We start from the raw sequence: 23,444 nt of genomic DNA, 5'->3' as shown, positions 1-23,444 counted from the left end.
GTTTCGAGATATCAACAATTATGGTAAAAAAAATCCTCGAGGTTATGAAGGGTATAAATAAAATGAACGACTAGGATTGGAAGTAATGGAATTAAGGCCCTGGAAAAAGAAAAAAAAAATGGTAGGAACCTCAAAAGCTTCTTTGTAAAAACAATATTCTTTGTTAAGGACCTATTTGCAGATAATCTAAATAGATCAAGTGAAAAAAAAAAAGTGACAGAAAAGGAAAAAGGTTAGTAGACAGAACCAAGGAATCAAGATTTAAACAGTGATAGAAAGTCTTTGAATATAAGGGAACAAAAATAATAAAGAATAATAAGATAAAGAAACAAAAGATCAAATAATGAAATCAATTGATAACGTGGGTATTATAATTTGGGAATGTGACAAATATTTAAAATATAATTGTTTAAGCAAGATCCAGTAAATAAACTAACAAACTAAAAGAAGACAGACTTCACTCTTTTGGTGATCATGCAGAAAAATGTTTGCCTTGACTATTTTTTGAAAGATGCAGATATTGTTGAGGTCAGTTTTAATTCTGTTAATGGAGAGGGAATTCCATTAATAAACTGACAACCGAGAGTTTAAAAGGAAAAAAGGGGACTCAACAAACGAAGTTTCGAGAATTCGAATATTATGGAGAAACAACAATCGGGATTCAAGTAAGGGATTTTATAAAGGTGAAATATAGATTTACTAAAATGATTTTCACTTGATTGACGAGATACGAAAAAGGATCCGAAAAGCCGAATAAAACCGTTTCAATTATGAGTTGATATTTTTGGAACAATCGAGATCAATAGAACAACTTTAAAGCCAAAAGAAACAAGTGGAAAGAAAGGAAAACCAGGATTATTTACAAAGCAAAAGCAATAAAACACAAGTAAATAGAATCACAAGTAGATAAAATTAGTGTAACGAATGACTGTAATTGACCAATACCGAAGAGCAAATGAATTCAAGCTATGACTTTATGATGTAAAGCAAAAAGTGAAACCAAACAAATTTCAAAAAGCAAAAAGAAAAAAGGAAAACAGAATACAAAGGAAAACAAATAGTATTCAATTTTAGTAAAAAATTAGTTTTTGACAATTATCAAATGTACGGAGATGTTAATCAAAATTCTAGAATTGGTAAAAATAAATCCAGTTACAAAATGCAAGAATATGAACAACTAAAAGGGTGCAGCAAATGGGCTAGAGTATCTTAATCGTCTAGATGAACTTTCTGATAACGTGGTGAAGTCAATTATTGAATAAAGAAGGGAATGAATGACTTGGGTAAGCAATTGGTGGCTTCAAAAATACTCAATTTTTCGTGAATTGAGTCTTCCAGTATGTTTCAAGGAAACTTGTACCGTTGGTTAGATGTTCACCGTTAATATGAACTTGTCTTTGTCGTTGCTAGTAGGTATCACTGCTATGGATTCTTTGTTTGTTTGTTTTTCGTACTCTCGTCAAATCAAAACTAGTGAAAAACTGGTGAAGGAACTAAACAAATAGACAAAAGACAAAGACAAAAATCCTCACCGCACAATAGTTGAAAACAATACCTATTTTGATTAGGTTTCAGGGGTACTCTTGATTTAGTTATTGTCTTGATTGTAATAAGTAGATTGCTGTTAATAGTAGTTGGGGATGTTAAATACTCTTGTGATACCACCTTCAAAGCCGTTTAGTTGTCTAAACGAGATGAACAGTACTAAATCAGGCACTAATCCAGGCACTAGTCCAGGCACTAATCAGGTACCGAATCTGAAACAGGAAGGAAATTGGACATAAATGGAACAGAAAGGACAAAATCACAAACAAAAACGGCAAAATGAACCTAAGTCAAAAAGTACTAGAACAGACTTTCGACATCTGCCGTGCCCCCTTGAGGGTGCCGAATCCAAACACCAAAGCTGCAGTACTATCCCGAAATACATAGACAACCTGCGATGAGCATTAATAAGACAACTCTCCGGTTAATTCAAGGTTATAAGGTTAAATTTTAGTATATCGCATGATTGAGATTTGTTTCACATAACCAATGAATTTCCAGAGACATGTTATAAGATAAGTTAATATAAACTTTTAATGCTCAACGTGTAAATAGATTACCAGGTAATTCAGGAATATCGGATTCATTAGTTGACAATTTGGTTACCAAATTTGTAACTTCAATTCCTTTTCGAGTTTCATCTTTAAAAATTTCACTAATAAACCCTGTGACGGAGAACGGACAATGTTAACGGAACGAATGGCTATTTCTTCTTTGCGATAGTAAACGGGTGTATGCATAGAGTCTAACAAACACGCCGTACATTATTTTCACCGGGGTTACATTGAATTAATTTTCTTTCTAAACGGTTTTCCAAAAAAATTTCTTTGATTTATTGTGAACGATGCCAACTTGCTTTTGTTAAGCATCTTGCTGTTATTAATGGTTATGAATATGAATGTTGAGAATTAATATTGCCGTATACGCATTAATATCTCCGTACTTCTCGAGTAATGATTCTTATTATCGGAGCTATTCAATTGAACAAACTTAATTCTAAATCCTAAAGCATTTATTCTTATGACCGTTGGCTGCATTTATTGCTGCAATTTGGTTGCATAAAAAAACACTCTTCAGTTTTTTTGTTGCAGTAATCAAGTAACAATCATTTCTTTATTTTTTTTTATATATATATTCGTAATAAAATTTGAATGACGGTATTAACCATACAAAAATTGTTTGAATAATTTTTCGTTATCTATTTTATTGAAATTCCCATCGTTTGTTTCATCTTCAGTATCGACTTCACTTAAATCCATTGAATCGAGTAACGATTTTTCATTCTTTTCAGTGAAACTAAATTTCAACCCGTCTAATTTAACATAAGGGATTTTGAGCCTCACTTCATTTTGCAACTTGTCTTCGATTAATTTCAAACTTGGTAATTGTAAATTAATTTCTTTTGAAAATTTATTAGCCAATTTTACAATATTTGTTGTCGATTTATTTTCTTTCAAAAGTTGATTTTGATAACTTTCAATATCTTTCATCAAATCATCAATTGATTCATATTCGTATGATTCATTCTTATTCAAAATTTCTGAAATTGTTATGGTTGAATTATTCAGTTTAAATTTATAATTTTGTAAAAATTTGTGATTATCAATTTTTTTCAAAATTGAAGTTAAAGTTATATTAATTAAATTTTTCAATGGGAAATAACAAGTATCAAAATTTTTCAAATCTAAGTTATTAATATCATTTTCTAAATATTGATGATTTAATTTCATATTTGTTAATTCAATTAATTTATTTAAATCATTCAAAATGATTTCACTAAAATTTAATTTTTCATTAATTTGATTTAAATCATTATTATCACCATACAAGATTGAACTTATTGAAATTAAATTATTATTTTTTCTAATTAAAGAGCTTCCATTTCTAAACTCTCTTTTCAAACACCAATATTTACAAATTTCATTACAAATATTTCTAATTTCATTCCAAATTGACTCTTTACTTCTATTAGGTTTATAGCCTAAGTCTAATAATTTCTTATTTTGAGGTAAAGAAGACTTGAAAAAGTTTGAAATTAGAAAATTATTATTTGTTGAATCTTCCACTCTTAATGAAATTAATTTTTGAAATAAGATATCACTAAATTTTTTAGGAGGAATTGGAGTATTATTTTCAGTTTTCCATTTAAAATTATTCAACTTATTTAAAAATTTTTGATTTTTAGTTAATTTATCATTTTCATCATTTAAAATTTTTAAATCTCTAAAGAAATGTCTTGTTTTATTAATACCTTCAATGACTAATTTTGAATCATGAAATGGAGGTGAATGTTTATCACAATAAGACTTTAAAGAAGTTTTATTAGTTAGAGCACCTTGAATACCTTTTGTCATATTCATATAGAACCCACTTCTTTTAGCACAACTAACATGATAAGCTTGGAAACAATTTTTATTTGAACATTGAATACAAGCACCAATTTTTTGTTTGCATATATAACAAATCAATTTCCAACGATTTTTGGGAATAAAATCAATTCCTTCAATTGGTTCCATATAAATTGGATTTGCAAAATATAATTCATTTATCCATAAAGCACAAATAACATGACCCCATAAACTATTGTCCAATTGCTTGAAAGCCCCAGTTTTACTTGGGCAAAAACAGCATTCAATTGATTTATGATTAGTATTAATCATACATTTTCTGCATAACCATTCACCTTCAGGAATGAAAGCAATACCATAACATTCTTGATGAACCGCTATGTCACAACCATCACAGAAAACTATAGCATTATTTGAATCACAATCACTATCATTACAAACTGCACATTTTTGATCCGAAGCATAGTAACCTTGAATTATACCATCATCATTACCATATTTATCGTTATTATTATCATCATCAAGAGTAAGTAAATTATTTGAGCTTAAGTTTGAATTTAAATTTAAATTTGATAATTGTAATTCTAATTTCAACCATTCATTTTCTAATATTGTTATCATAATTTCGAATATTTCTGGTTTAAGTTTGATGATATTATTTTCGTTATTATTTCGATTTTGTAAATAGATTAAATCTTGTTCATCCATATCGTATTCCACCAATTTTTCCTTTTTTTCGATAATTGATTGTATTGTTTCATTATTATTGAGTTTAAATGGTTTTTTATAACTCAAATCATTTGAATTTGAGTATTTTCCTGGTTCTTTGAATCCATATTCATGTAAGATCTTAGGAAACTTGATGCCCATTTCATTCAAGGAGAGTCTCGTCTTCTTAGTAAACACTGGTTGTTTCAAATCACTTATTATCCTTTTATGCCCAATTTGTTCATCATTTGATGTTTCTGATTCCTCGAGTACAAACACTTTGAGCGGCTGTTCTTCATCTAAATCTGGATAGATTTCTTTGAAGTCCCGTTCCTCCCTTGGTTTGGAAGTATCAAAGAAGTTGAAATACGCTGGATTCTTATCATCCAAGGACATTTTATCGGTTTATTTGATTGGTAAGAGAAGAGTTAGTAAGTGGTTAGCCGCTGTTTTTCAATTCTGACCTCAAAACAAAACATCCGTACATCACATACAAATAGCTACCATTACTAAATATCCATTAGCATCTATACCCACCCATTTGCATCTATACCCATTTGTATTGGCTCTCTCGTACTACCCGAGTTGAGTTCTGTCTTAGCAAGAAATGACTAGGATGTAATATTCTCATTCAGCAATTTTGTAGAAATATTCAATTTTTTGCAGTAACTTCAACATCTGCACGGTTTGCAACATTGAAGATACAACCAAACGTACCAATAGCCTAACATTCATGTTTCAAGAGTTAATACAGTCTTATCTACGATAAACGAAAGTTGGATAAGCACAACTACAAATTACAGTACTAGTGACTACAGACTACAAGCTACTGTTGTCTCAGTGTAGTCTTGCTTATACTTAGTACCATCACTGTATATATGTACCTTCTGCGTATAACTATCGTAATATAGTTTATTACTGTTTATGGCACTATACGTGGACAGTAGCTATAAACAGTAATTATGAAAGCAGTATAGACAGTTGACCGTATAGGCACAAGTATAGACAGTAGACAGGTATAGACAGTAGACAGGTATAGACAGTAGACAGGTATAGACAGTAGACAGGTATAGACAAGGATAGACCGTAGACAAGCATACTGCTTAGTATAGGTGGTACACAGTACGTATAGACAGCAAAGAGTATCTACAGACTGCCAAGTAGACAGACACATCGTTTCACTACGTTGTTTGAATCATACGGCACTGCTACTTCCCAGCACTTAGTACAATCCAAGCAAGTATCTAGCTTTCCCATAAACATCCCCTATCGACCCATCCACTATACATCCACTCTACATCGACTATACAGCCATATACACATCTGTCTCTAAATCTGCATCTCCATATATAGTCGTATATATCTATACGTCTTGACGTTGACTGAGACTTCTCCATATTTAAGTTTGCGCAATGAACATTTTATGGGGAACCTTGACGTAATTAGTACCACTCCCCGGTCCATGGACATGGACATATATCCATGCACGTAGACTCCAGGAGTCATGGGCAGGAGACATGGCCAGTAGACATCTCTATACGTAGATAGAGTCTATACGTTTGTATCTATCTATATCTATCTATATCTGTCTATATCTAGATATATCTGTAATGAGTAGTGCATACAGTTGGTGGACCCATCCTTATTTTTGGGAGGGAGAGTACTTTAATAAATCTCTAATACTTCTTCTTCATCAAACATGGGGAATTCACCATCAACACCTTCACAGGCGACCAGAAAGTCAACGGCACATATTCGAAGCTCGAGCCAGGGTACTCGAAAGGATTCGAATCTTGAAGATGAATTTAATAATCTGATATTACATCAGGTAAAACAGCAACAAAAATTAATACCAGTTGGATCACGAAATCGATCCCAGAGTATTACTTATGATCAATTTACTAATGATTTGATTGAAGATGAATATAATGAGTTGAATGATGGATTAATTGAAACTGATGCCACGGAATTAAGTGAAGATATTATAACTAAAAAGGATGAGGAAGAGGAGCAAGCAGAAGTTGGAGGAGGAGTAGAAGATATGGAAATTGATCGAAATACACCCACTCCGGATTTGACCAAGGTTGATTTCACCAAGATTGTGGCTCCGCAACCTAATTTGTATTCAAATACCGATGAAGAGTTATATCATGAAGAACATCAGATTGATTACGTTAGTAAAGTTGGATCTAATAAAACGATTCCGGTTGAGATTAAATGGGTTAATACAACCAAGGAAGAGATTCATAAGATTAGTATAATTGGATCATTTTCGAATTGGAGAAGTGTTGTGAGATTGAAACCATCAAATCTTCATTCGAATGAATATTTGACTACAATTAAATTACCTTTGGGAGTTCATAAATTATTATACATTATAAATAGTGAATATCGGGTTAGTGAACAATTACCAACGGCAACTGATCAAGAAGGTATTTTTTTCAATTGGTTTGAAGTATTAGATTCAAATCATTTATTTAATCATTCTGCAAATCAACCAAATCATATAAATGCATCAAGTGATTATGATGCCAATATTATCCAAATTGCTGGCAAGTCAAATGTTGATTATATTCATCAAAAATCAAATGATTTATTGGCTAAAGTAACCAAAGAAACTCCTGATTTCGAACATATTGAACATCCAATTGATGATGAATATATTTCTTATAATGATAACTATTCAAATTCTTTTTTAGATTCAATTCCTCAAAATTTACCTTGTTATTCAAGTGATATTCCTGAAATGTTTGTAAATTATGATTATTTCAAACTAAAGGGTCCCGATTATGAATTACCTGAACCTCCTCAATTACCAGCTCATTTAAATAACGTTTTATTAAATAAACTTTCAAATAATCAATCTCAATCTCAAGTTCAATTACCTTCTCAAAAATCAGATAAAAGACCTGCTTTAAGAAGGGCTGATAGCTCCTATTACAACTCAAACAAAGAAGCTTATCATTTAAGTATTCCAAATCATGTCATCTTAAATCATTTAATGACTACCTCCATTAGAAATGAGGTTTTAACCGTGGCTTGTATTACAAGATACTCTGGGAAATTCGTTACTCAAATAATGCATTCTCCAGCTGAATGATTATGTATCGATATTGTAGATATAATAAATGTTATCTTAATTTTTCATTTGGTGTATACCCAATTGGTTTATTTGAAAATACTCTTCTGCCTTCATCTGTATCGTGATGATTAAGCTAGAAACATGCTTTATTAGCTTTGCTTACCTTTCTACACCTCTGCAATATCTTTGTCATCTCCACCCCAATCACTCAGCCTAACCCATGGAAATACTCCCTTCTTCGTTTACATTACATTCTTGTATCTTACTGCTACATTATCCTTACTTAGAGACTTATAGACTTATAGACACATAGACTTATGAACTTATGGACATATAGACTTATGGGCTTATGAGCTTATAGACTTATGGACTTATGAGCTTATGGACTCATTATAAGTTATAGACTTTAAAGACTTATTGCTTTTGGCCTACTTTCTAGCCCTTGCTTATAAGCTTTATATTTCTAGGCTTATTACTTATAGACATTAGTTATAGGCATCATTTACAGGCTTTCTAGATTTCTTACCTACTTTTTACTCATGGCCCTATAGGTTTACTTTCTAGACTTCTTATAGACTTTACTTACAGACTTCACTTACAGACTTTAAGCTTTCTAGAAGTTCTACTTATAGACTGATAGACTCCATACTAAAGTTCGTACTTTCCACACTCCATACTTCATACTTTAGAATTCTTACATACGTATAGACTTGCCTTCTAAGCATCTTATAGACAGACCTTCTAGGCATCTTACTTGACAGACTTTACTCACAGACTTCACTTTCTGGCCTTTCTTCGTTTTTCATACTTATCGTTTTGTTCAATCAACGAGTATTCACCTCAACTAAAGCCTATTTACTCAAATAATAATCCATGTCGCTCACTTAGTAAATTTGCAACGGACCGATTCAGCCTATTCTACATAAAATCCCCAATTAGCTGCTGAATAATCAATATACCTTTTGTCTTACACGAGTGTATACAGTTTATTTGAAAACTCGCATCAAACAATTTTAAAACATCCACAAATTGTATAAAACCTTACTAATTCTCATTTGAACACTCTATTCGATCCGGTAACACCCATTATGAGTTGGACAGGGATTAAAAAGGCTATTAACCGGGCAGGGACCCAGGTGATGTTGAAAACAGGGGCCATTGAAGAAACGGTTGATTTAGAATATGATTATGAAGAAAAACGATTTAGAAATATGGAGACAAATCTGAAATTATTACAAAAACAAGTTAAACACTATTTAGATAGTTTAAAGATATTGAGTAATTCCCAAGCTAATATCGGAGAAGTTTTGAATTCATTTTATGGGAATTCAAATGAAGAAATAGAAAATCTTGCTCAATTATATAATCAGAGTTTAAAAGAATTTAACTTAAAATCTATTCAGGAATTGGAAGATCCTTATTATCAAACTGTCATTAATCCAATTTGCCGATTTAATTCATATTATATTGAGATCAATGAAGCTATAAAGAAAAGAAACCATAAAAAATTAGATTACGATGCAATGAAGAATAAATTGAAAAAAACAATTGAAAAACCTACTAATGAACACGAATTGAAATTAACTGATTATCAGAATCAATTAGATTCAATAGAATCCACTTATAATGATTTAAATAGTAAATTAAAACAAGAATTACCAAAATTGATCAATTTGAGAATTCCTTACATTGATCCTTCTTTCGAATCTTTTGTCAAGATCCAATTAAGATTCTTCAATGAAAATTATCAATTCTTAAATCAGATTCAATCAAAATTAGATTCAAATACAAGAAAAGATTATATTAATGGGAATCTTGATGAAAAACTTGATAATGTCTTGGATAAAATGAGAGAATTAAATATTACCAGTGTTTAACCTTTATGACTTCTTACGATTGCTACCTTTCCCTTATGACTCCACTGTAGTTTATCCGATTTATCCTACTACGTAAAGCTTATATTGATGCAAAATCATCAAGTGATTCAAACCTTCTTTACAAGAGTGAGATTTGAGTTATGGGCCTTTTTTTGGAAGTTTTTCCCGTAAAAATTTTCCTTGCCGTTTTAATCAAGGAATCCACCTTTGGTACTACTTTCCTGGTTGGCAAGCCATGTTTAAACGAAGAACAAAGGGTCTGCAAGGGTCCGGGAATGTCAAGCCTCCATTTGACGAACCATTTTGGCATTGGTATGCGGATTCGTACTCCAGGCCCAATAATTATAGAGAAATTGAAGGTCTTTTAAAACCAACTACTAAAAAGATTACCTCTAATTCTACAGCAGTAACCACGATTATCAAGTATTTCGAGACTTTGAAATTGAACCCTATACCGTCTAGTAACCAGGTAGTTGCGTTACTAAAATCTCCATTCACTCAGGGAGATATCACTAAGACATTTCATCTAATACGATTTTATCAATTAAGTAGTGATGGATTGTTTATAACTAATGAGGGTGCCGATAAGTTTGGTGGAGTTATTAACTATGTAGGGGCAGAGAATTGGGAGAATGTTATGTGTTATTTGGATGCTTTGTTATTTTCAATGTTTGCCAATTTAGAAAGTTTTGAACCAATGCTATTTATCTCAAATCAACATGATAATTATTTAAATAATCAATTGGGTGCTTTATTAAGATTATATGTTAACTTGTTAAGATCAGGGAACTTAATAACAACGGATTTAACCATTCGAATATGTGAAACTTTGAAAAAATTGGGATTTGATGAAGCAATGAGCCATAAACAACAAGACTCAGCTACATTATTTGAATTCTTAACAGAAACTTTATTAATGCCATTATTAACGTTTAAGATCGATATTAAGCATGGGGGGAAATCCGATAAAGATGATCGGAAATATTCAAAGGAAAGAATCTTATTTGTTAGTATACCTGAAGATGATATTGATGATTCCAAAATTCCGGTCGACAAGAGTGAAAATAAACACGTTGAAGACCCCGTGCAAAAAAGACAACCCGACGACGTTAACCATGAAGAAACAGAAGAAGAAGAAGAAGAAGAAGACGGTATCCTTCTAGAAGAATGCCTTGAACATTATTTCAATAATTCCATCAGTGTTAAAAGAGAACTAGAAAGACGAGCAACTTTTGAATCAAACAAAAGGTTAAGTGATTTAACTGCTAATTTGGGCGATGTCACTATCAATGATATACCAGAAGTTGTCGAATCAAATAAATTTGAACCAACTCATGACCACATAGAAGTGAGTGAATCACCTCAAAGACATAGAAGTGATAGTAAAAACCAGACCAGATTCCAAACTAGAACTAGATCCTCTACTTTGTCTTTATGGTCAACAAATAATCCCGATAGTGATCAAACTTCAAAAGAAGTCAGTTTACCGGCATGGATGTTTTTAAGACTTCTACCTTTCTACACAGACGATAATGATTTAAACCAACTCAATGAAAGCGTGGCAAAATCTTCTACCGAATTTGCTAAAAGAAAACCTATTTTACCAATATGCTTAAAACGCTACTCTTTTAATCCACAAAATTCTCAAGCAAATAGATCCCAAAAGAGAATTATAATACCACCGATTATTAATCTACCCCAATTCGTTGCTGATGATATAAATGATGAAATATCGGGTGAATATAAACTTATCTTAGAAAGTGCCTTATGTCATCGTGGTACTTCTATTTCTTCCGGTCATTTTGTATCTGCAATTAGAAAAAATACCCACAATATAAATCAGCTGGATGATGAAGCTAGTAATGCTACTTGGTATTTATACGATGATATGAAGAAAAAATCAAGAGTTGTTGAAAAGTCTTTCAAAGACATTTTCTCCACAGAATGGCCTTATATGCTATTTTATCGTCTTGTTTCAATTGATGAATCTAATAATAAGTTTAATTCTTCAACTTCAAGCTTACTTTTGAAGAATTATAACGCAGGAGGTTCTTCTAATGCTTCAATAAATTCAAATCCAATAATACCTCCAAAGGGATTCAAAACTAAATACTGGTCTGAGGAAAATAACGATGAAACCTTAACCCCAATAATGTCTATATCGAATTCAAATGTTGCAAGCACGTCAAATGTTGCCAGTATAAGGTCCGAAGAAATATCTTCGTTGAATAAAATAAACTCACTCACAAGTGATAGTTCAAGCATCCCCATTCCAGATATTCCCCCAACTGACTCCAAATTCGTTGATATTAGAGATAAGTATTTCTGGTATGTTACTGATCAAAACAAGAACTATTTCAAAGAGTTACCAAATCCAACTCCTACAACTAAAGCATCGTCTCATCGTGATTTTTCAATTAATCTGAATGTTGGTATAAGTACCAGGGTTAGAAGAAATAGTCAATGGAGTGATACAGCTAGTTCTTCAAATGCAAACACGGACAATAATCCCAATAGTATTACCAACACTAACCCTAGACCTGATTTAAATGAATTAAATGAAAAATTATCGAATATCCAACAAAATAATCCCGACTCCGGCTCAAATACTAGTAAATGGAAAATATCCTTAAAGTCGAAAGCAACTAGATCAACAAGTAACATTGGTTCTCCTTATATAAACAGTCCAAATGCCAACAATTCAGAAGCAAGTCTCGATCAAAAAGTTTCACCGATTCATCTTGAATCATCAAGTGGTGATCAGGTTAAAAAGAGTCATGTTCACAGAATATTTTCTCATGAACATGAATCTGATTCTAAAAAACATAAAAAGACGAATCGTAAAAGAGACGAATACAAAAAGGAAAAATGTGCCATCATGTAAAAAACGTTTATTGCCAGTCATTAAATATCCATTCATTTCATTATTTATTAAAACTATGAACCATTCTTCAATGTTTTTAATACTTTAAATAGTATATATAGAGTTTGATACACTATGAATTTTTTTTTTTTTATTGATTTTTTCATGGTTTTGATTAATCACAGTAGTAAATTTCACCTCTTATACCGCCCATTACAACCTTACTTGACTCTTGGGGATGGGCCTTGATACAATTAATGCATTTATCACTGATTTTGATCTTATTGATGATCTTACAAGTTTTCCAGTCCCAAAAAAAGGCAGAACCTTTTGAATCACCACTCATGAGAATCTTACCGTCCGGAGAGAAGTCAATACCGATACCGAAACCAGCAACGTTATGACCTAGGAAATGCTTTTTCTTGTTAAATTTATATTTCCCATAGCCTTGAATTACACTAATTGAATTATCCATACTTTGTAATGCGATATATTTTTGATTTGGATAAATGGCTGCAAATGGCATTGAGTGCTGGGAAGGATCCGAGATAAACTTGATTGGTATATTAATTTGCCAATCCCAAAATCTAACTGTTTTGTCGTCTGATGTGGACATAAACCTGTTCCCTTCGTCGATGATCGTCAACGAATTTATTGCACCTAGATGATGATCATAGGTTTGGGTGGGAGCTTGTGAGGTTGATTCTAGGTCGTAGTGTTCAATCTTATGATTCGTTAAACCAACAATAAATTCATTGTTCTTTAAAGGATTGAATTTTATTACATTTGGGATTGATCGAAGCTGGATTGTTTCTAATATGTTCCCAGTTTCTGTATCCCATAAAATAACCTTTTTATCAAACCCACAACTTAAAAATCGACTTCCGTCATTATTAAATGTGATATCCTTAACAGCATGGCTGTGTCCATAATAACCTCTTAGTAATTCTCGTTTATGGTACATGTCCCATAGATATATTTTACCATCATTACTTGCAGATAATAGTAAGTGACCTGACTTTGGAAAAAATTCAAGTTTGGTTATTCCCTTTGAATGGCCTTTGAATGTGTGAATCACTCTTTTCGGTACAAAACACTCTTGTGACCCCGGTTCTTTCAATAAGTTGACATCAAGATCTCTCGGTATATGTAAATAGCTTCTTCCCAAATAATCCTGCTTCGAACTCCCTAAAAATTCAGTAGTCACCTTAGGAGTATCAAGAACGTAATCGTGATCTTCTGTTTCTTCCGCAGCATCGTCTTCCTCTTGCTCCACATCTTCCACATCTTGTTCGCTTTCAGATCTTGATACACTTTCGGACGCCAGTGATTGCCATGGATCAGCATAATCAAAATCCTCCGAAACCTTCTGCTTCTTTCTTTTCTTCTTATTTTTGGTGAGTTGGGCTTTTCTTTTCAAATCCAAGCGTCGTTGGAATTCAAAGTCAGCCTTGGTAGTGAGATTCCCCAGCAATCTGCCACTGAATGTAGTTTTACTCATGGTCGTAGGACCTGGTATCATCTCTGAGCCAGTTTCTATATTGACATCTGGAGCACCAATGAGAGTGTTCCGAGCCAATTGGCCAAATCTTTCTTCCCGCGAGGTATCTTCCTCCTCCGAAGAGTATCCCTGTAACAAAGACATCTCCATATACCTATGTTTAACGAAGATGGTATCTCTGGGGTTGTAGTAGCTAGTCGAGTTTCGTATAAAAAATCCGTACAAATATGAAGAAAAGTCATCGCAAAAAAAAAAAAAATGAATTTTTCAGTTTGACTTAATACCCAAATAACTAGTTTTTAATCGTAATAGCCATTTATAATTGAAGCAATGGGGAAAAGACCGGCTCAAGACTCTGATTCTGACATTGATGTCAGTAGTACCGACTCCGAAAATGAAATGGAACAACAAGAACCAGAACAAGAAGAAATTGTTAATGTTGATTTTGATTACTTTGATTTAAATCCAGATGTTGATTTCCATGCCACCAAAACATTTCTCCGTCAACTACTTGGGGATGATTGCAATGAGTTTGATATCTCAGGCTTAGCCGATTTGATATTGACCAAAAACTCTGTTGGTACCACCATCAAAACCGAAGGTAAAGAAAGTGATCCGTTTGCATTATTATCGGTGATCAATTTGGCAGAACATGGAGACAAACCATGTGTTAAACAATTGATTGATTATTTTTACCAAAAAACATCCAGAAGCACCGAATACAATATGTTTTTAAGAAAGTTATTGGCTAAAGATTCAAAATTGAAAGTTGGTTTGATAATAAGTGACCGTATGATCAATATGCCAGTAGAAGTTGTTCCTCCAATGTATAAAATGTTATTAGAAGAAATGGCTAAAGCTGAAGACGCCCATGAAAAATACGAATTTGACTGGTTCTTAATCCCATCCAAAATCTATAAAATAGTTACTGCAAATTTCCAAAGCGAAAATGATCAAAGATCAAAGAAATCAAAAGCCGCAAATGATGCTGTCGTTGAACAAAGTGATTATTTCCATTATGAGGATATAGTTTTGGAAGAAAACGCCAAATTCCACCAAAGTTTCGACTACAATGTCAAGCAAGATACTGATTCAAGAAGAGTCTTCACCGAATACGGTATTGATCCTCAGTTGAGTTTAATCCTCATAGACAAAGACAGTTTGGCCAAGTCCATTCCTCAAATGGAGGAAAAGTTCCCACCTTTCTAATCATGTCTTTACTTCGTTTTCACATTCACCTTTTACTTTCACCTTCACCTTTTACCCTTTCCACTTTATGACTTCCTTCCTCCCATCTCTTGTATACTAATCTACATTCACCAGTCCTTATACTTCTAGTAGTCCAGTAATTCAGCAGGTCTTTTGTACTGCAAAAATCCCTACTATTTTTTTTTGTAAGGTATCGATTTTTCAGTTGTCGCACGACCAAACGAAAATTTTTCTGTCTTCGATATCAACCCATGAAAGATTTTCAAGATCATATCAAGAGAAGATAACCAGACTTCAAAGACAGAACTGGCTCTTGTTAGAATAAGACACGATGGCACCACCACACAAGAACCAAAACTTCCGTCCGGAAAACGTTTTAAAGCGTGCCGAAGATTTAATCGCTGTTGGCCAAAATGAAGCAGCTTTAGAAACTTTGTATGAGTTGATTACTTCTAAAAGAATTCGTTATTTACAAGTTAATGACTTAGAGCCTATTGCTCTTTTACTTGTTGAATTAGCTGTTGATTTAAGAAAAGGGAAGATTGCCAAGGATGCTTTACACCAATATAAAAAGAATGTTCAATTATCAGAAAATGGGTTAGAATCAGTTGAAGTTATTGTTCGTAAATTTGTTCAATTAGCTGAAAAAAAATTAGATGCTGCTCAAGCTAAGGCTGAAATTGAAATTGATCAAAACGAAGAAGATGATTTAGATGTTGCTCAAACTCCTGAAAGTATTTTATTATCTGCTGTTTCTAATACTGATTCTGCTGATCGTACTGAACGTGAATTAGTTACTCCTTGGTTAAGATTTTTATGGGAAGCTTTAAGAGCTACTTTGGATATCTTGAGAAACAACTCTAAATTAGAAGTCACTTATTCTGCTATTGTTACTCAAGCTTTCCAATTTTGTTTAAAATTTAATAGAAAAGCTGAATTTAGAAGATTATGTGAATTATTAAGAGCTCACATGCAATCGGTTACTACTCAAGCTCCTAAATTTGGTACTAATAACAATGCTATTGATTTATCTGATGCTGAAACTGTTCAACGTTACTTGGATCAACGTTTCTTCCAATTAAATATTTCTGTTAAATTAGAATTATGGCAAGAATCTTTCCGTTCGGTTGATGACGTTCACACTTTAATCACTGCATCCAAGAAATCTCCAAAACCAGTCATGATGGCTAATTATTATGAAAACTTGGCCAGAATCTTCGCTGTTTCTGATAATGCTTTATTCCATGCTGCTGCTTGGAACAAGTTCTTTAACTTATATTCCCAATCTCCAAATGCTACCGATGAAGAATTAAGTCATTATGCTTCCATCCTTGTTTTATCTACTTTAGCCATTCCAACTAAATCTTTGACTACCAATGAAACTATTGTCGATGAACATAAAGCTAAAAATGCTAAATTATCTTCTTTATTGAATTTGAGTCAAGTTCCAACTAGAGAAAGTTTAATTAAAGCTCTTACCAATAGAAACATTTTAAGTTTTGTTGATCCTTCTGTTAAAAAATTATATGATACTTTAAAAGAAAATGAATTCCATCCATTAACTGTTAAAAATAAAGTATCTCAAGTTTTTAAAGCTATTGAAAGTGATAAAGATTATAAACAATATATTCCTACTTTAACCAGAGTTATTTTAATTAGATTGTTCCAACTGATTTCTCAAATTTATGAATCAGTTAAATTAGATTTCTTGGTTTCTTTAGGTGTTTTAGAAGGTACACAATTTACTTTAAATCCATTAGAAATTGAAGATTTAATTGTTAATGCTGTTAAAGATGGTCATTTATCTTTAATTATTGATCATGAAGCTGGTGTTGTTACCTTCAAATCTAATCCATTTGAAGATTCTTTCAACGATAAATTACCTTCTAAATTACAAACTTCTCCTTCTGAATTAGTTAGAAGTCAATTAACTAAGTTGGCTTTCACTTTATCTTCCACTGCTAAAGTTATTGACCCTCAATACGAAGCCCGTGCTAAATATAGACGTGAACTTGCTTTACAAAATGCTTTCCATGAATTAATTACTGAACAAGAAGAAATTGCTGCTCGTGTTAAAGTTATGGAAGAACGTAGACGTATCGCTGAAAAATTGAAACGTGAACAAGAAGAAGAAGCCGCTAGATTGAAACAAGAAAGAATGGTTGCTGAACAAAAAGCTGAACAAGAAAGGTTAGTTGCTGAACAAGAAAGAAAGAGATTAGAAAAGCTTGAAAATGAAAAACGTATGGTTTTAGAAAATGATAAAAGAAAGATTGCTGAAGAAATTAATGCTAAAGGTATTATTAAGATTGATTTAGACAACTTAAAAGATTTAGATACCGAAAAATTACAAATGATGCAAATCGAACAATTAAATAAAGATAAGAAAGATTTGGAAGAAAAATGCAAAGCTTTTGCTAAGAAAACTGATCACGCTGAAAGAGCTTATAGACGTTATGAATTACAATTATTGGAAAAAGATGCTCAAGTCCAAAAAGAAAATTATATTAAGAAATATGAAGAATATAAGCAAGCTAAAATTGAAAAAGCTAAGAAAGATCATGCTAAAGCCATTACTTTAAGAGACCGTTTGGCCCGTGTCATTCCAGATTACAATCAATTCACTGGTCGTATCAATGAAAAGAATATGTCTAAGATTAATGAATTAAAGAAGAAAGCTGCTGCAGACTTAGCCCAAGCCAAACAAGAACGTATTGAAGATTACAAGAGACACCGTAGAGAACAATTATTAGCTGAAAAGGAAGAACAAGAAAGAATTGCCGAAGAAGAAGCTGCTAAAGCTGCTAAAGAAGAAGAAATGGCTAAATTCAGAGAAGAAATGAGAGTTCAAAGAGAAAAAGATGCTAAACTTGCCAAACAAAGACAAGAAATGGAAGAAGAAATCGCCAGAAGAAATGCTTCTCGTGGTTCTGCTCGTCCAACTCCAAGTGCTAGTGGTTCTCCAGCACCAGCTTCTCCAGCACCAGCTTCTCCAGCACCAGCTTCTCCAGCACCAGCTGGTGATAAGCCATTGACTTTCGCTGAAAAAATGAGATTGAAGAGAATGGCAAAACAAAACTAATAACAGTTCCGTTTCCATATACTAAAGATAACATCAGTGTATACTAAAATAAACTGCTTATTTTAATCAAACAGACGTAGGTTTTTGTAGATTTTTTTCGAATCTTTTTTTTCGTATGAACGCAGCAAAGACTGAAAAAACGTGAAAAAAAGTGAAAACTTACCCCAGTATTTGCTGAATTACGATTTGATTAACTTACCATTATAGATAGAAAATGTCAACTATTACAGTCATTGGATCGTTGAATTACGACTTGGTCACCTTCACCAATAAGGTGCCAGCGGGAGGAGAGACTTACCAAGCCAATAGCTTTGAAAATCATCTTGGTGGGAAAGGTCTCAATGAAGCCTTAGCAGCAGCCAGATTATCCAGTGGAGCAACACATAAGGTTCGTATGGTTGGTAATATTGGGGATGATTCATTTGGGAAAGAGTTGAAGCAAGCATTGGTTGATGCCAAGGTTGACACCGAGTATATTAAGACCATTAAGAATCAGTCATCGGGGGTAGCAGTTATTTTAGTTGAAGAAGAAAGTGGTGAAAACCGTATATTGATTACTGCTGGTGCCAATGGTGACTTGAAACCCACTCAACAAGAGTATCAAACGTATTTTTCACAAGTTGACGGGGATCAGTACGTTATCTTACAAAATGAATACCCCCATACGATTGAATCTATCAATTGGATTCATGCCAATCATCCAAAGATCAATATATCCTATAATCCATCGCCATATAAGCCTGAATTGATTACCGAGAAAACCTGGGCTCAGATTGATTTATTGATTGTCAATGAAGGTGAAGCACTTGACGTTGCTGCCAATTTGTTATCATCAAAAGAGAGCGATGAGTTTAAAACCACTATTGAAAACGATAAAGTCAAAGGGTTCAGTCAATTAGCCGGCAAATTGCAACAGCTTATCAATCCAAAAAATGTTAGCACTGTGGTGATCACCATGGGTTCAGCAGGATCAATCTATACCAGTAAAGAAATTGAACCAACCTTTGCCCCATCCGTCAAAGTAGATAAAGTTATTGATACTACTGGAGCTGGTGATACTTTTTTCGGAGGGGTTGTTCTGCAATTAGCAGCTGGTGAATCGTTACCAACAGCGATCAAGTTTGCCACTATAGCAAGTAGTATTGTTATTCAAAAGAAAGGTGCAGCCGAAAGTATTCCTACCATTGAAGATGTAAAGAAGCATTTATAGATATATATAAATTTATGTAATTACATTAGAGAAAAGAAACACGAGTAAGAAATCATGAAAAATTAGTGATTAGAAAGAAAGTAAGAGAGATCATAGAATACATTTATGGAATAAATAAGTCCGAATAAGTAAATTTGACAATTATGTTTTTCTAGCACGAACTTGAGATTCAGGAACTGGAGTTGGAGAGTCATTTCTCCCAGAAACATAAACGTATTCGTTAAGACGAGAAGCAACTCCTCCAGTAGAAGCGGCTCTAACTTTTCTTGATTTCTTAGAAGTTTTCTTTTTGTAGACGTCAATATAAAAGGCAATGAATAATACCAAATAAGAAGAAAGAATTGCGCAACCGGAATAAGCAGCCAACATAGTACCGGCACAATCACCACAAACTGGTAAGACATTAAGGTAGTCAGAAAAGTAAGTATAAACGATTTTTTGGTAAGTAGCAAAGTAGACAAAGCCTAAATCTAAGATGAATTGAATAATTTGGAAACGGGTAACCCATTCTTTCCACCAGACTCTAATACCTCTAGCAGCCAAAAAGTAGTACCAATACATAACCACATGAACCCCCAAGTTAAGAGTGATTGGAACCCAGGAGATTGGAGTCAAACCAATCAACTGAGTATAACATAACAAGGCAGTGGCCCCATGGTGGTAAGTATGAAGAAAAGTTAATTTTTTCTGTTTAACAACCAAAAAAACGGTATCGATGAATTCACAAAATTTAGTCAAGTAATTCAAATAGTATAAGCAAACTAATTCTTGAGTCCAAGCATTTGGGTTACAAATAGCATAGAAGATACCGTGATGATAAATAATTGGAATTAATTGTTCGGCCATCAAAGTTAACAAGGTGAACGACAAAGTAGTTAAAAATAAGTTATGGACTTGGAATAATCCATTCAAAACAAGTGGAGTCCATTTGAACTTCTTAAACAAGTAATCACCACCAAAGATCACAACATAATATGTAGCAATGGTACCGGCAGCCACTGGAAACGTTGATAACGGTAATTCTCCAGCAATAAACTCAAACTTGGATGGAATAAAAGCTCCTTGACTCAACTTACCAACATATTCATCAAATAAGGGCCACAACGGGATACCAAATGGAGTATCAAAACTAGGTATAGCGAATGTCATTATAAGATAAATCCCTAGATCAACCGGAAACGTTTAAAAAATCTAAATGAAAAATCAAAAGTCTAAATAAAAAAAAAATAAAACTCGGTTTTCAAACCAAACTTCAACCAACACTGATCCAATAGAGCGAATACACGGTTATATATAAAGAGTATCAAGTTGTTTATATTCTGCCAAAGTTTTTCGTTTTTTTTTCAAGTATGGTGGCCGACACAAAACGTTATAGGCCATCGCACACGAAAGAAGAGCAAAGACAGAACAGGAAAAGAACAGCTGAATAACCGAAACTGCTTGAATTAGTGTTCTACTTTCGAGCTTTTCACGTTGAGTTGACCGGTTCATAAGCTGTGGGTAGCTCTTTGGTGTATTGGATAGTTGTTGAACAGGATAGCTGAAGAAGCATTCGGCTAAACAGTATATGAGAACAGAACAGAAGAGCATATGATTTAGTACCATGGCACAAGTAACGCGAGGACCAGTCAAACATAGCCTGGTGGATGGTGGGGAACAGGACCCCAGTGGATCTGGAAGATCTGGCAGCAGCGAAAGTGAAAGTGACAGTGAAAGTGACAGTGATAGTGATAGTGACAGTGACAGTGACAGTGACAGTGACAGTGACAGACCAATGGTGAAGCCGGTGTTTCTCTCCAAATCCAAGAGACAACCCGGCCAATCCCCCCAGGAGGACACCGACAGGTTGAAGAGAATCACCTTATCCAAGGCAGAGCATTCGTTGCAGGCGGACGAAAAGGAAGTCAAGGAGGACCAATTCGACGGAATACAGGACACGGACGACGTGAACCCTGAAGCAGAATATTTAGAGTGGATGCAGCGAGAGTACCAACGCTACCAGCGAGATCGATCGACGCTTAAGCTGGAAGAAGACGAAAAAGATGCCTTGGTTAGACGAAGATTGAATCTCGAGGTGCCCAGTGTGGATGAGCCCAGTGCTGATGGGTCCACTTTCCAATTGGATCTCCCAGTCAAAAGACCGCACCCCCCGGCAAAACCCTCTCGTCCTACTAAGCTCAAACTTAAAAAGTAGTATAAGTAATTAACGAATTAACGACTATTGTTCTTTGTAAGTGACTAAATTAGAAAATCAACTTAAATGCGAATCAGATTTTTCACTAGACTCTGCTTCTTCTTCAGCAACGATGGCTACATTAATAGATGGTTTATTAGAAACTCATCTTACTAATTATCTTCCTCAGAACCTTCAGAAGAATGTTGACCGTCCATTCGTTACCTTGACCTATGCACAATCGTTAGATTCTCGTATTGCTGCTCAACCCGGTGAGCGGACGGCCATTTCTCATCAAGAAACTAAAACAATGACCCATTACTTAAGATCAAAGCATGATGCTATATTGGTTGGGGTTGGTACGGTATTGGCCGATGATCCAAAGTTGAACTGTCGTTACAAGAAGGCCTTCTCTTTTCAGAGTAAAGCGTCCACGATCAAACCCGTGATCATTGATCCTAAAGCAAAATGGAAGTATTTGAATTCCCAATTGCATCAACTTGTTAAATCTGGAGAAGCCGAAGCTCCTTACATTGTCATTGATCAGAATACTACCTTGAGTGACGAAGAAACGAATTGCTTAAAAGCATGTGGAGGTAACTATATTGTTTTACCATTACTGGGGAAATCTAATGTTGATCAATGGAACTTGATATTAAAAGCATTGAAAGATTTGGATATAAAATCCGTAATGATTGAAGGAGGTGCTAGAGTCATTAATGATTTATTGAAAATCCAAGCCCGTGAATATAAAATCATCGATAGTTTAGTCATCACCATTGGTCCGGTGTTTTTAGGTAAAGATGGAGTCGAAGTAAGTCCGGTTTCCAGTTTGGATTTGAGATTCGTCAGATGGTGGTCTGGCGGAAGAGATAGTGTTCTTGCTGCTCTTCCTAATTAAACACACTACACGAGATAATTCAATTTACTATATTACAAAGCTTTAAATGCTATACAATTATATAAAGCTTTTCAAAGGATACTTTTTTTTTTTTAGTTTTTGGTTTTTATTAATTTTTTTTTCAACAACTTATAAACAAATTCTGTAAGAAGCATAACGACCAGAAGTTTCTGATTTTCTGATAATCTTAACAACTTCACCTCTTTTCAATCCCAAATATCTAGCCACTGGATCTTCTCTTTGAACCCTAGGTAATTGGGATTCCTTTAATCTATATCTTTCTAATAATTGCTTCTTTTCTTCTCTTGATAATCTAATGTGTTTAGGAACTAAAACATGATGAGTAATGTTAACAATCAAGTCACTTTCTTGAAAAGTTTCGATGGAAGCTGGTGATACGGTTGGAATTAATTTATTAGCACTTGGTGTAATACTATTTTGATAAATGAAAATACCAGTACTGAAGTTCTTCTCACTAATATGAATACAGAAGTTTCTCATGGTTTTGATACCAACTGATGCTTCGTCACAGAATTCAACCCATAATGATCCCATATCTGGAAATTTTTCTAATGACTCAGCAGTTGGATTGGCTTGGAAGCACATTAGTTTTCTTTGTGCTTCTCCCATATCATTACATATCTTACTTCTGAACTCATCCAATGTCATATCAATTTCTTCTTGAGTAATATAGTATCCTCTATCTTTGACTAGTTCCTTAACCGTCTTAAATGATCTCCATAAACGAGATACAGTTCTATCAGTCTCTTCCATCTTATCTTATTGGTATTTTTTATAGGGAAAACAAGCAAACTTATCAAAAGTGGCCGCGTCGATGTATGGAAATGCTATTATATGCTGGGATGGATACGGGGTGTCGGTGTTGTTGATGATTATTATGGGATTCTTCTGAGTTTTTCAGCTGGCTTCGATTTTTCTTTTTTT

The 23,444-nt window shown here is 33.6% G+C and overlaps 12 protein-coding genes across 12 annotated transcripts; 8 read left to right on the top strand and 4 right to left on the bottom strand.

Moving 5' to 3' along the window:
- Window positions 1-2,705: 2,705 nt before the first annotated feature.
- Window positions 2,706-4,997, bottom strand: HYPBUDRAFT_142507 (uncharacterized protein; the record flags this gene model as incomplete). Its single annotated transcript, XM_020219823.1, has 1 exon — window positions 2,706-4,997. The coding sequence occupies one exon, from the start codon at window positions 4,995-4,997 to the stop codon at window positions 2,706-2,708; it is 2,292 nt and encodes a 763-aa protein (XP_020075237.1).
- A 1,303-nt stretch (window positions 4,998-6,300) lies between these two features.
- Window positions 6,301-7,701, top strand: KIS2 (Kis2p; the record flags this gene model as incomplete). Its single annotated transcript, XM_020219822.1, has 1 exon — window positions 6,301-7,701. The coding sequence occupies one exon, from the start codon at window positions 6,301-6,303 to the stop codon at window positions 7,699-7,701; it is 1,401 nt and encodes a 466-aa protein (XP_020075236.1).
- A 1,070-nt stretch (window positions 7,702-8,771) lies between these two features.
- On the top strand, window positions 8,772-9,560 carry RVS162 (Rvs162p; the record flags this gene model as incomplete). The annotated part of the gene is made up of 1 exon (XM_020218870.1): window positions 8,772-9,560. One exon carries the CDS (start codon window positions 8,772-8,774, stop codon window positions 9,558-9,560), a length of 789 nt encoding a protein of 262 aa, XP_020075235.1.
- Window positions 9,561-9,849: 289 nt separating this feature from the next.
- On the top strand, window positions 9,850-12,051 carry HYPBUDRAFT_100406 (uncharacterized protein; the record flags this gene model as incomplete). Its single annotated transcript, XM_020218062.1, has 3 exons — window positions 9,850-10,618; window positions 10,691-11,744; window positions 11,817-12,051. Coding segments are annotated over 3 exons (2,058 nt in total), but the record flags the coding sequence as incomplete, so codon positions are not given.
- Window positions 12,052-12,463: 412 nt separating this feature from the next.
- HYPBUDRAFT_153644 (uncharacterized protein) lies at window positions 12,464-14,093 on the bottom strand. Its single transcript, XM_020221650.1, has one exon. It carries the CDS (start codon window positions 14,066-14,068, stop codon window positions 12,599-12,601), a length of 1,470 nt encoding a protein of 489 aa, XP_020075233.1. The 5' UTR covers window positions 14,069-14,093; the 3' UTR covers window positions 12,464-12,598.
- Window positions 14,094-14,221: 128 nt separating this feature from the next.
- Window positions 14,222-15,250, top strand: HYPBUDRAFT_153643 (protein-transporting protein). The gene has a single exon (XM_020221649.1). The coding sequence runs from the start codon at window positions 14,255-14,257 to the stop codon at window positions 15,131-15,133; it is 879 nt and encodes a 292-aa protein (XP_020075232.1). The 5' UTR covers window positions 14,222-14,254; the 3' UTR covers window positions 15,134-15,250.
- Window positions 15,251-15,357: 107 nt separating this feature from the next.
- RPG1A (translation initiation factor eIF3 subunit a) lies at window positions 15,358-18,215 on the top strand (the record flags this gene model as incomplete). Its single annotated transcript, XM_020222789.1, has 1 exon — window positions 15,358-18,215. The coding sequence occupies exon 1, from the start codon at window positions 15,465-15,467 to the stop codon at window positions 18,213-18,215; it is 2,751 nt and encodes a 916-aa protein (XP_020075231.1). The 5' UTR covers window positions 15,358-15,464.
- Window positions 18,216-18,429: 214 nt separating this feature from the next.
- Window positions 18,430-19,425, top strand: RBK1 (putative ribokinase; the record flags this gene model as incomplete). The annotated part of the gene is made up of 1 exon (XM_020223659.1): window positions 18,430-19,425. The coding sequence occupies one exon, from the start codon at window positions 18,430-18,432 to the stop codon at window positions 19,423-19,425; it is 996 nt and encodes a 331-aa protein (XP_020075230.1).
- A 141-nt stretch (window positions 19,426-19,566) lies between these two features.
- FEN1 (fatty acid elongase) lies at window positions 19,567-20,574 on the bottom strand (the record flags this gene model as incomplete). The annotated part of the gene is made up of 1 exon (XM_020220241.1): window positions 19,567-20,574. The coding sequence occupies one exon, from the start codon at window positions 20,572-20,574 to the stop codon at window positions 19,567-19,569; it is 1,008 nt and encodes a 335-aa protein (XP_020075229.1).
- A 454-nt stretch (window positions 20,575-21,028) lies between these two features.
- Window positions 21,029-21,619, top strand: HYPBUDRAFT_149925 (uncharacterized protein; the record flags this gene model as incomplete). The annotated part of the gene is made up of 1 exon (XM_020220240.1): window positions 21,029-21,619. The coding sequence occupies one exon, from the start codon at window positions 21,029-21,031 to the stop codon at window positions 21,617-21,619; it is 591 nt and encodes a 196-aa protein (XP_020075228.1).
- A 112-nt stretch (window positions 21,620-21,731) lies between these two features.
- Window positions 21,732-22,499, top strand: HYPBUDRAFT_158171 (2,5-diamino-6-(ribosylamino)-4(3H)-pyrimidinone 5'-phosphate reductase; the record flags this gene model as incomplete). The annotated part of the gene is made up of 1 exon (XM_020222352.1): window positions 21,732-22,499. One exon carries the CDS (start codon window positions 21,732-21,734, stop codon window positions 22,497-22,499), a length of 768 nt encoding a protein of 255 aa, XP_020075227.1.
- Window positions 22,500-22,628: 129 nt separating this feature from the next.
- HYPBUDRAFT_12727 (DNA-directed RNA polymerase core subunit) lies at window positions 22,629-23,410 on the bottom strand (the record flags this gene model as incomplete). Its single annotated transcript, XM_020219372.1, has 1 exon — window positions 22,629-23,410. Exon 1 carries the CDS (start codon window positions 23,271-23,273, stop codon window positions 22,629-22,631), a length of 645 nt encoding a protein of 214 aa, XP_020075226.1. The 5' UTR covers window positions 23,274-23,410.
- Window positions 23,411-23,444: the final 34 nt, after the last annotated feature.

Source organism: Hyphopichia burtonii, assembly GCF_001661395.1.
Source record: "Hyphopichia burtonii NRRL Y-1933 unplaced genomic scaffold HYPBUscaffold_6, whole genome shotgun sequence".
Lineage (NCBI taxonomy): Eukaryota > Fungi > Ascomycota > Pichiomycetes > Serinales > Debaryomycetaceae > Hyphopichia > Hyphopichia burtonii.
This window is presented reverse-complemented; position numbering and strand designations above follow the sequence as displayed.

What these genes read in the sequence shown, in the direction of transcription:
- HYPBUDRAFT_153644 (XM_020221650.1), bottom strand. Translation starts at nt 14,068, where the DNA reads ATGTCTTTGTTACAGGGATACTCTTCGGAGGAGGAAGATACCTCGCGG.
- HYPBUDRAFT_153643 (XM_020221649.1), top strand. Translation starts at nt 14,255, where the DNA reads ATGGGGAAAAGACCGGCTCAAGACTCTGATTCTGACATTGATGTCAGT.